At 40.3% G+C, this 12,545-nt stretch overlaps 1 protein-coding gene across 1 annotated transcript; it reads left to right on the forward strand.

The window, feature by feature from the left end:
* Positions 1–2,644: 2,644 nt before the first annotated feature.
* Positions 2,645–12,541, forward strand: POLDIP3 (polymerase (DNA-directed), delta interacting protein 3; the record flags this gene model as incomplete). Its single annotated transcript, XM_010085202.1, has 8 exons — positions 2,645–3,032; positions 5,434–5,511; positions 7,303–7,398; positions 9,192–9,374; positions 10,298–10,375; positions 10,979–11,108; positions 11,949–12,015; positions 12,367–12,541. Coding segments are annotated over 8 exons (1,195 nt in total), but the record flags the coding sequence as incomplete, so codon positions are not given.
* Positions 12,542–12,545: the final 4 nt, after the last annotated feature.

Below are 12,545 nucleotides of genomic sequence, written 5' to 3' on the forward strand. Positions count from 1 at the left end.
CCCGGCCCTTGGCAACTGTAGTCTCTGTAGGATAGTTAACGATACCTTGACAGATTGTTTGAAATGTTTGTGTGGATGTGCAGTGTGTTACATATTAGCTACAGGATTAGATCCTTCCTTTGTGCGGCAGATGTCTCCAGTGTAGGCTGGACCATTTACTCTAGTGCAGCTGTTGGCAGTTCTTGTCTGGCTTCTCCTTTGGTAGCTTTTAATCTTCCCCTTTTGCTGTAGTCTCTTGGTGCTTCTGATTATCTTGTGGAGGGATTTCTCCCCATCTGTGTTATCTTTTTTTGTTTAATGGTCATTGGGGAATCTTGGGTTTTAACTCTGTCTACACTTATATGTCTAGAGCAGTATTTTGAAAGTTCTCTGCTAGCATGTACTATCAAAACATTCAAACACATATTTAAATCCTAGTCTAGACAAAGCCTTGGCTTTGCACTTTCATTCATGTTATCCTGCGTATTTGGAATAGTCTTATGCTGCTTAATATGCCAGGCACCTCCTTTTTCAAATCCCTTCTTAACTCTCATTTCTTCCAGGAATTCTTCCTGCTTTTATTTGCTGAACAATAATCCCTCTGCAGCACTGTAAGGATTTTCATGTCTTGCATTTCTCTTGTTTGTCATGTTTAGCTCACTTTATAAGATTTCTGAAGTAGCTAATGACTTTGTGAAGGCTGGATAAACTGAATAAACTTAAATCATTATATCGTTGTTCAGTAGTCTAGATGAAATAACAGAAAAATCTTCACCTATAAAATATACTAATCCACAAAATATTCAGACCAGAACTTGGAGTAATTGAAAATGAATTAGGTGTTTGAGATTCCCTTGTATTTCAGGTGCTGTGGCACAAAATGCCTAAATAGCTAGTGCTATTACAGAGTAAGCAGTTCTGTACAGAAGAGTGTTGCTTATTAGGATAAACACAAGTCTTCAGAGATGGTGTAATATTCAGTACAGAGTTTCCTAAGTGATTTCATTAGTCTGTGTCATTAACAGTTTTAACTAAGTCTGGCTTAAATGCTGATACATATATTTCTGGTTTTACTTTGACTTCTTTTATGTCCATTAAAAAGAACCACTCATCAAGCACTTCTACAGGACTCTAACTGAATGCTTTCAATGTTGCTAAACCAAATATTTTTTAAGTTGCAAGGGAAGCCTTGTTCTGTGACTGTTGCTTTATGGGTACTGTTAGTCCTCCAATAATAACTCTTAATTAAGTAATAATACTCCTAGTCTTAATAATACTCCTATTTCTTCTGGCTAATGTGTTTTGGCTGTTTGAAAGAGCAGCCATTCTTAGCTAGGTAACAAAATGGGACCCCAGTCGTAGCTCTCCAGTTGTCTGGACACAAGAATGAAAGAGACAGTACTGGAGGGTTAGCCTTTCATTTCATTTTTTTACAGATCTCTCCACTGACAATACATGACTGTAAATAATGTTAAGATTGTAGGGTTAGATCAGAAAATACTGATATAAAACTGTATGAAGAATTCAAATTGCATCATCATTTGAATTTGTAATGTTACCCTTTTGAATATCACAACAAATTCTAGGTAAATATTTTAAGACTTTACAATACTGGACAACAAATTTCAGAAAACATATGAACACTGTAGCCCTCTGTAGCTTATTTTGGATTTTAAAATGCTGACAGCAAGAACATTTTTTCAGTACCTTAACTTTAAAATTTCTCTTACCACTTTGTCATCTTTTAAAAAAGAAAGAAAAACCCAACAACAACCAAAAAAAAAAAAAAACCTTAAAAATACTTAAAGAAGGAACTGTATTAAAAAATTAGACAAGCTGTTTCCTTTTTAGGGGAGATTTTGAAGACATGAATCAGACCTGTAAGGAGAAGCTAGTTTCAGCTTTCACTCCGTAATGGGCTGCTTCTTAGTAATAGTTGGTGTACAGGCACGAATGCTGTCCTTTCTGTGTGCTGTTAGCTTTCTGTGCTCAGTATTGTGATGAAGATGTGCTTGAAAAGTAAGGGCCATTGAGTGCAGCAGTTCTTTTAGCAGATTAGAGAAGAGGCAGTGATGTTAAAAAGTTATTTGACTGATCAGTATTCTTGCTGGCAGTTAAATAAACTTTGAAACTGGTGGCTTTGAACTGAGATTTGTACTGGTGCTTGTACATCCTAAAGTCCAAACCTCCTACACTCCCACAAGCCTGAACTTGCTGTCCAGAATTCTTGAAATCTGGTGTAGTTCCGTGTTTTCCTTTGTAACAGGACATATTATTGTATTACAAAAGATGCTTTAGCAGATCTGCTCAGTCCTAAAGCTAGAATGTCTGTTTCTGCTCCTCTTCAAAGGTTTCTCCAAAGTACCTAAGTTGGTGATGAATTTTGTTTAAATGTAGTATGTACTTAGCACAGCTGAAGTCAGACCAGTTACTTAAATTTGTAAATGTGAGCTTAAGGGTGGATTTTGGAAATCAGTTCCTTAGCTATTTACGTAGAAAGTAAAATCCAGCATAAAACAGCTTAGGAGCTCTACTGTTGTATTTGGGCATCTAACCCGAGTGGAGTTCTGTGCAGTAATAATGACCTTTTGTTTGCAGCAACACAAATACTTTTATTGATACTGTGGCCATCTTATAATGTCTGAAACTTTTTTTTCCCCCACAGGCTTAACACAAGGCCAGTATTTGGAGGTGTAAGATCTCGCATTGGGGTCCAGCAAAATCTTCTAAACAGATCATCACCAGCTGTCAGCTTCCAGCGGACGTTTGATGCCCGACAGAAGATAGGACTCACTGATGCCCGACACAAACTGGGGGTTAAAGATGCTCGTGAAAAACTGGTTCAAAAGGACGCTCGGTTCAAAATCAAAGGGAAGGTACAGGATGCTCGGGAGATGTTGAATTCCCGTAAGCAGCAAAGTGTTGCTGCTGAAAAGGTGACCAAAGTGGTGGATGCTAGAGAGAAGATCAGCTTAAAAAGGAGCACTCCAGCTGCTATCAGCCCAACAATGGGGACAGTAAATCCAGCCATGAAAATCACCAAAACTATCCAAGTAGGTTGAGCAAGCCGCCTGTGAGGCCTTCAGTTATTCTGCAGCAAGCTGGTAGAAGGGATGATACATGAATATGCTCACGTTTACCATAGAAGCAATGGTGATACAGTTCAGTCCAGCCTGTAGGGCAGGGTTCGGAGCCTTTTGGGTGTCTTTGCAGCTGTGTGGGGCTTTTTGTAGAATCCCAGCTTTTGTTTAAATTTTCATTTGAATTTTGGGCCTGATAAGGACTAAAGCAGCTCTCCTGTCAGCATTAAAGTAGTTATTCTGAGTGGTTAAGTAGCTTCTTTCCTACCTCAATACAAAGAAAATGTATGGGTTTTTTGTAATTTTTATACCACCTCTCTTTGCAAGTCTGATGTAGTAGATTACCCTGTCTAGGTGACACGTTTATCCTGGTGGTGGGATAACAGTTTAGAATATACAGCTATGTTTATCTTTAAGAAGTTCTAAAACTTAATGAGCCCTTCTCCCACAATTACTCTATTTCTACCTGTCTGGTTTTCAGGAAAGCCCTGGCTTCCAGGGAGTTGGCTGATTACATTGTTTGTTCCTAGTGAGGCTCAAGATTTATTCCAATTGCAGTATAATCAGTTGATCACCCTAACCTGCCAATTTCTTTTGTCAGTTTTCTAATTTTACTTTGCTATGTGCACAGTAACTTGATTCTTAGCAAACCTCTCTGAGAAACAACTGCTCTTGAACTGTGTGTGTTTTCAGTACAGTGAGTAGAGTTAGAAGACAAGTTTGCAGACCATCAGGATTATCGTTTGAGGAGTGATTTTGTTCCTCACCTCTACAAGCATGTAACTGATGTTCCTAGCCTATCTCTTTAATTTTCCTTCTCCCAAAGATCAACAGTGTGCTTACATGTACCCAGAAAATCTCTTGTTCTCGTCAGTTTGAAAGCCTGCTTTCTGTTCAGATGTGGGTTTTGCTCAAGAGCATCAAGCTTATTTCTTCAGTCAGTTAGCCTAGGAAATTTCCCATTACTCTGCAGGTTTACTGCCAGGCTGACCTAAGAAAGAGAGAGGATTCTTACGGCAGTAAGAAGGACTAATGTCAGAGCAACAGAGCAGTCTGTTCAGCAGTCTTTAGTTAGTTGGGGTAGTTAATACTCATGCTGTCCCTTCTAAGCCAGATCACCACCATCAGCCATTAGGAGTTGAACATTTTCTGCAAAGTTTCTAGGACTTAAAATAGTTTCCAGAGACTTGGTACAGCAGTAATTTGCTATGACCTGTTTGCGGTTTTTTTTGTATGACTTGGTTAGACCTACAGTACTTTCCTGTTTCTTAGACAACATATTGCAAGGAAAAATATTGTAGGATATAATGGTAATTAAGATTGTAGACAAAACCATGCACATGAGCCATTATCTAATCATTTTTTAAATGATTTATACCAAAATTCCAAATTGCCCACGGCCCTCTTCTCTTACCAAATGTGGAAGCAGAATCAAAGTAAAGTATCTTGATCTGAGATGCAGCACACAGCTCTAATGTGGTCTCGGTTCTTATGAAGAAAAGAAAGAAGTCTTTGCAACCCAAAGAATTTCCATAGCTCTGCTGGTGTTTCTGGAGGGCAGGTACCTTTGTTTCCAAATTGATTAGCAAATTGAAACATGAGGGGGCTGTGGTGTAAGTTACAGTCTAGAGAAAATGCAAATCTGAAGATCTTACTGCCTATATGGAGTATTTTTGTAAGAAGACACATTCTTTTCTGTAATGGACAGTTTCCAGCTTTTGCAAAAACCAAAAGGGTGTTTTTGAGAGAGTTGCTGCTTGATTTCAGTTGTTGATTAGTACAGTGATGTTCCCTGACTACTTCTGTTGTGGTTTCCCTGTTTTATGGGATGACAGACTGCAGAAGGGTCAGCTACAGTACCCCATGCATCATTTTGTTCCACTGCAGCTTATTCCAGCTCTAGTGTGACAGGACATACTTCTCATTTGAAATGCAACTCAACTAAGCTGTGTTGTGTCCCAGCTCGTTGAGTTTGATGGAAATAGGTATCTTTGGTTCCCTGTAGCATCAAAGAAGAGAAGCTTACATATTGATTTAACCCATTCATGGTTTTATATTGGCAGAAACGTAGATCTAGTCAGGGCTGGAGTTAAGTCCCCTTCCCACTGATCTTGGACTAAAAGTAATTTGAATCAGTTTCTCTGTGTGACCTTAGGCTTTAATTTCTTCGATTAAGTGAAGCTATCTCATATTGAACATATTACAGGAAACATAGACATTATCTGATAACACATTATGGTAATATGCTTCCAGAGCAGGAGAGTGAGCTTCATGTAGTGGTCTCAGGATATCAACTAACAATTCCAATCTTCTGAAATGGGAATCTGGTGGGCTGTAGTGTTTTAATGCTTTGGTTCTTTCCCTCTAACTGCAGCAGAAGGCTCCAGTTCCTGGACACTCTCATCCAGCAGGAACGAGGATCAATGTGGTGAACAACAACACACACAAACAGGTGTGTGTCTACTCTGTGCTCTTTGTTACCTTCTGAGGGGAAGGAAGGTGTCCATAAACATTGGCAGGTGCAAAGGAGGCTTCAAGTAGGAAAGAAAGGAGGAGTGTTTGGAAATTCTATAGAAGCTTAGCTCCCTATTTTCATGTGATTAAGATACTTTAATTGTAATTGAAGTTTTCATTTAGTCTAATTGATCTTGATTCCTTGTGTATTATATGAATGTGAAATAGTTGTTCCCAGTTTTTATCTGTATGTGCTAATGTTTCTTTTCTAGAGACTGTTACCTTTAGCTCTGATGTCTTTCTGTAAATTTCTCAGTGACACCACATCAGATCAAGTTGTTGGTTGTTTTGATTCACCATCCTGCCAGCCTCTTCAGAGAATGGATGTGGTTGTACATGGTCAAATGTTCTACAGTGAGGTGGGAGAGGGAGTAACCTTCCTGTGAAATCCCAGATGTGGGTCCCTGCTGGAAACTTGATAGTGAATGATGTTAACTGGTATTCTGATGTACTATCAAAATTGCCATATCTCTTATGAAGCAAACTTTGAGGAAGACCCTAGAATTTGTGCTGTCTCTTCTGGGAATAATTTTAAAGGCCTTTGTCAAAGTCCCCAGCCACCTTACCACCTTGGATGCTTTCAAAGAGGAATTACACTTCTTATGACTGACTTTATTTTGTGTGTATATATGAAGTATTACATGAAATATTGGAAAACTGACATTCACGATATCGTATCCTGGGGATTTTTTTGGCCTCTATTATGGTAACTTTAGCTATTTGTGTATGTTGTCTCTGCACTGACCTGCTGCCCTCACCTGTTTCAGATGCTGTCACTTAAGGAAGTGTCTTCATTAGTCTGACCTCATCACTATAAGCCTTGAATCTGTTTCACTTTGTCTTAAACTCAAGTTCATTGTCCTGATGGCTAGCATTTTTCCCAGTTCTTTCCTGCACAATTCTTTGTTCTACCATCCTTTTTTTTTGTTTTTTTTTCCTTTAACATTTCTGCAACTGGAACAGCTTTCCTGTTTGTAAACCAGAATCTTGCTGACTATGACAACCCACATATTGTGCGAACTCTCGTTGCTGATTCCTCTATTTTACTTCACCTTTGTACTGAATTAATGGGAAGCTGTTTTGAGTTGTGACTACTTATGTTCTGGGCAGTGTCATATGTGTATAGACTTCTTCTTGACATTATTTAGAGTCCATTAAAAAATATTTGGGTTAGCCTCAGTATTTTAAGGCAGGGCTATGAGCATTAAGTTGAACTGGGATATTAAGTATTCATTCAGTAAATCTCCTAGTGCAGTGTTTTCTAGTGCTAAATGGATATGTGCTGTGCTGAGGAAAGCAGGCTATTCAAAAGAATTTGATTCAGATGTATTTGGGAGGCATCTGATTCATTTAAAAAAAAACTAATTAAAAAATCATATTCACAGACTTTGACTTTAAAGGTGGCAGGGTGCTAAAAAGTGAGGCACTGGGGCTTTTTTCCATTAGTGTGGTTTCTTTGGTCCTAATGAGGTCAAAGGAGTACATCTAGGGAAATAGCTTTACTGTGGCATTTCTGAAAAAGAAGTTTGATAGTTTTTACACTGTCATCTTGAAATGGACTTGTGTACCTTCAGCTCTGTGTCCCCAAGCTGCAAGCACAGGAGTAGAGTTCACTGTAGTCATGTTCATTAACTGAAGAAGGCTAAAGGTGGGAAGAACTACTTATTTTTGGAAATGATGTCTAGATGAAATCTACCTGTTTATAAACTGTTACCTTACTTTTCTTCAGGGTCTGTATGAGGTGGAAGATGATGATGAAAGTGTCTCTCCCCTTACTAGCAAACAGATGAAAATCACCACCACAAACAGTTTCCTGCACAACGCGGTAAGGGGTTATCTGAACAGTCCCCGCCATGCCATGCTCACATTGGGTGGACACACAGGCTGCGGCTTTACAGGGCTTATATTCTTTTAAAGTATGTAAACAATGCTTTCTCCTGAAACCTTTACTCTTCATTTCACCCTTCCCTTTGTGCCAATGCTTCTAGTGTTGTTTTTTCGGACAGAGTCCCTTTTAGGCTGACTGTGGTTTTATAGGCCTTTTGCAGACAGAATGTGTGCTTTTTCCCTTGCCGGCAGGTTGCTGCATGTTAGCTCTTGACTTTCTTCTTGTTGGGAAAGTGCTTTGAGCCTATCTCATTATTATTTGAGCAGGCAAGCAAGGAAAGCTTTCTGCTGCTTCTAGAGACTGAACATCGAAGCAGGAAATACCTTGCCATGCAAAATTTTAGTTAGCAGCTTGTTGGGGAGTACTGGTGCTCTGGAGAACATGGAATTTCAACCCAGACAAATGCGAGGTCCAGCTCTTGGGATGGTGGGATAACCCTCTGCAGCTTAAGCTGAGAACTGACTGGCTAGAAAAATGGCCTTGTAGGAAGGAGCCTGGAGTATCTTCTGGGTGATACAGTAAGAATGAGTTAGCAGTGCATCCTTGCAGCAATGAAAGCCAACCGTAGATTGTGTATTGGTAAGATCATAGCCAGCAAATCAAGGAAGATAATTATTCCCATCTGGCTTTTTGAGAATGCACCTGGAGTACTGTGCCTATTTTGGGGTTCTGTGATACAAGATACTGACAGACTGGAACAAGTACAACAGGATTGTCAGCGGGCTGAAGTGCACAGTGTGTGAGGAGAGGGTGAGAGAGCGGTGTCTCTTTAAGGCTGAGAAGAGAAGGCTGAAGTGAGATCTGTCCACTCTTTCACTACATGGTCGTGGTTGTGGGCAAAACCCAGGTCCTTTTTGGGAGTGAACCAACAAATGTGTTGTAGCAGAAGAAATTCTAATTAGGTGGGGAGAGGGGGAGGATGTTGTGCAATTCTGAGGATATTGGTCAGCCTCTGGCACAGGGACCCAGAGAGGCTTTCTCAGATACTTATAATTTAACTGGATAAGGCCCTGAGTCAACCTGATGTGTGTTTGAAGCTAGCACTGTTTCAGACATGGGGTTGGACATAGGTTCAGTGGTTCTGAGAAAGCATTTTACTATCACACAGAGTCTAGTGCAATAATTATCCCATGCTTTTTTCTCATATGCATATTCAGAATAGAGCTCCTGGCCATTTGTGGTCCTTAAACAGCCTTATGGTTTGTTTGTTTGTTTTTTTTCAGGAGTAAATGTGTTATCTCCAGTGTTCACAGCAGCTACCAAGCACAATTTTTAGTCTGGCTTTTAACTCGGGTAGTTCTAACTAGAAGGGTTATGCTCCATGTCTTTGTGTGCCCTGACTTGGTGTTTCTGAAGAAGCATTGCTGTTTTTACTAAGGCAGCTCAATCTTAATGAGCAATCTTTCGTGTAACCTGTGTAAAGTACTTGAAAATCTTTGGATTTTCCTCTTCCTTTTGGAAAATGAGCTTTTCAAATTCAAATTGCACTTGTAAAATTAATTTAAGAAGAGTATGAAACTAAAAAGTACTCTTCTGGGATAAAATATGCCCAGAAACTTCAGTTCATTTTTGCTTCAAAGCTAAAAGTCTTCAGCACTGTAGTGACACCAGGAAGGACAAGCAGTTCTTAGTGAATGCTAGTAATGCTCTCCTGCTGTTGGCGCTTGAAAAAGCGTGGTGACTTTTGTAGCCTGCAATTCTCAGAGATAGCTTATTATGTCTTCCTGTAGACTGGGCTGAGTGGCAATAAATTCTCTCTGTCCAAGACTGTTCCCCTGACTAAAGTGGTCCAGAATGATACGTACACAGCTCCACCTGCGCCTCCCTCTCCTATGCGGACAAAGGCCTTGACAAACATGTCCCGGACTTTAGTGACAAAGGAGGAGCCTCCAAAAGAACCAGCACCTGTTGAGGTGAGTTCAGGGAAGTGGGAGATGCTCTTCATAGAAGTCTGTGAAACTTGCTGTTCATCAGTTATGTAAGCAGCTCATTTCTGCCTGCCTTCCACTATTGTTCCTGTGACTCCAACAAGCTTGTTCTGATAACTGCAACCCATGTCCCAAGAATCTGAAACCTGTCTAAACAACGGTTTCTTGAGTGTTTATTAAGAGACTGGGAATTCTCAGTGCAACTTGCTTCTCTCTTCTATCTGGCATGGGAGCACATGGTGCTGGAGGAATCCATCTTACAGGGAGGTGGCAGTTGTTGTTTGGACCCTCCTTGGTGGCTTCCATGTCCCTAGGAATGGTGTTTTAACACTACTACTTATGTTGTCTTCTGTGTGCTCCTGTTAGCAAAGAGGAAAACAGGATTCTTGCTTCTTGATGTCTACATAAGATCTTTCAGACAATTTGTAGACAACCTGTCTGGAATTGCTTTGCCAAACTGCCTGATGTTAGGTAACCCACCAGGTGTTTGTTCCCAGGCATGTTGAGTTCAACGTGCTTTTGGCAGGCTGGAGCCCTCTTCTGGGGTTTGCTGGCTGGTGCAGAGTGCAGCAGAGACACGTGCTTAAAAGTGTAGGCATGACCAGAGAGTACTGTGTGTGTATGTATGTGGATGATAGTACTGTTATACTTGGGAATGAAAAAGAAAACTTACTTCAGAGAGAAGTCAGCGTGGAAAAGGGGTTCCTTTTCACCATCAGATATGCTGGGCTTTGTTAAGCATTGATACTTCCCTTTACTAGCTGTAGCTGTCTCCTTTATGTGTGTGTGTGCGTACAGACTTTCCCAATCATCCCTTTGGTGACTTTTTTCTTAATTCTTCTGCTGTGCTGTCTTGCCTGTTGCATTTCTGACCTTTTTTTATATGATGCATTTGTTTGTGTTGCCAGCTGGCGTTCAGTCCTTTGGAAGGCACAAAGATGACCGTGAACAATCTGCATCCTCGCGTCACAGAGGAAGACATTGTTGTGAGTGTTGCTTAGTGCCAAACCATGGATGAGTGAAGCTTCCTTCCCTTATCCTACCTCTTTGGATAAATTACTTGATCTATGGGGAGTGCAGTGAAGAGGGGTATGATGTGGGTTTACTTTCCTTGCAAAACTTTGAATTCCTGGGGTTTTTTGTTTGGTTTTTATTCACTTCTTTTTAAAAAGTGTGTGCTTAAGATGATTGGGACAAAAATCCCATTTCTAGGGTGAACTGAGGTACCTGGCATCATTTAGAAGAAGTCATGCCAGATGATGCTTGATGTTCTTCTCAGACTTATGCCCCCATCCAAATTACCTGGGCATTTCCATTCTCAGCAGGCTGAGAATGAGCCTGGTCTTCATGTGTGACAAACAGTATGGAGTACTGGCTTTGAACTTTTCTGCTTGTGTTGGATAGCAGTATGGAGCTTTGTGCAACCTGTATTACTAATGCCAAGTACTCATACCATATCAAACACAGTAAGGCAAGTGGCAAAATTCTGCTCTCTGTTTACTAAGCAGGAGAGGTGGTACAATTAGGAAACTCAGCCTTTCTCACTCAGTGTCTTTGTTGTGACTGTGGTTATGACTATCTGCTCTCAGGAATTATTCTGTGTGTGCGGCGCTCTGAAGCGAGCCCGGCTGGTGCACCCTGGAGTTGCTGAGGTAGTATTTGTGAAGAAAGAAGATGCTATCACAGCATATAAGAAATACAACAACAGGTGCTTAGATGGTAAGTTTGAGGCCAGAGTTGCATTTAGGCTGGATAAATCAATAAAGACTTCTCCACCTCAGTGGAGAGTTTAAAAGCATTGCGGATGCTCGTATGCTACCACGAGAGAGGAAATGCCAGAAAATCAGTTCAAGAGCTAGACAATGTAATACGCTCCTATGTAACTGGCTGAATATATGCTATTTTAAGTGATACTCAAAATAACATTTTCCTAGAAGGAGAATACTCAAATTTAGAGGCAGGGTCCTGGTGACTCCAGTGGTCTAATTTCCAGATTAAATGTCTTCTGTTTCTAATCCAGTGCCAGGAGCTAGACAGTCTTTAGGAAGCCTTTATGTGCTTACAGAATAGCTGTTTGTGAAGTACAAGTGAAACTAATATTTGCAAAAGTCTCAAGGCGTAGTCAGAGACATTTTGAATCGGACTTGTAAGACAGTATAAGGTTCTCCATAAACTTTGAACAATGCAGTTGTTAATCTGGATCTACCTGCAATGTTGTTACAGGCTGAAGTTGCTAATTTTTAGCTGGAAATAGTTGCTTTTTCTTTCTCTAGATGAGTGACATGTTACAAATTCAGATGAGGAGCAGACAGCTGAGAATGAGAGATTCTCTTGTGTCTCTGCTAAGGATTTTGTACCTATATGTAATTTCTTAATCAGTGTGATTCTTCCTATTGTACTGAATGTTTCAGTGGCTCTTCCGTTGCTGTGATTTTGCAACGAGATGTATCAGCTGTTCTTTCTTATGTTTTCCCAGCACGTGGAACTCTATTGCTTGCACTGATGTGATGAATTACCACAATTCTGATAGAAGGACTTTTTAATTGTGTTTTTGTTTAGGTCAACCAATGAAATGTAATCTTCATATGAATGGGAATATCATCACCTCAGACCAGCCTATATTGCTGTAAGTGTCCTTTGGGTGGGGGGAAGAACCAAACACATTTCCAAGTCATGTTTTGAGGAGAACCTGAAGTGAGGAAGACTGCTGGTGAATTGTTGTCCCATGAATATTCTCCTCTTTCTCTCTATGATGCTCTATGAGCTGAGTGCAATATAGCTTGACTCCATAGTGTTCCCAGCCCTGAGGTTCAAAACAAGTCTGAGATGAGGAAGATTTCTTGTGAGGAAAACATATTAAAAACCTTTATCTCTAATATTGGGAAGGGGCAAGATTAAGAACAGTAAATGCAGGTACAGTGTTAAATTTTATTTCATTATGAGATGTTAAATACTGCTTTTTTTTTTAATCCTCCAGCCGACTGAGTGATACCCCTTCAGTGAAGAAAGAAGGGGAACCACGCCGGTCAAGTACAAGTACATCCTCAAATCCTCCAGCTGAGGTGGACCCTGACACTATCTTGAAGGCACTCTTCAAATCCTCAGGGGTCTCTACCTCTGTGCAGCCTACAGAATTTAAAATTAAACTCTGAGAAG

The sequence above is a fragment of the Pterocles gutturalis genome, unplaced genomic scaffold (assembly GCF_000699245.1).
Source record: "Pterocles gutturalis isolate BGI_N339 unplaced genomic scaffold, ASM69924v1 scaffold41905, whole genome shotgun sequence".
NCBI classification, from domain to species: Eukaryota; Metazoa; Chordata; class Aves; order Pterocliformes; family Pteroclidae; genus Pterocles; species Pterocles gutturalis.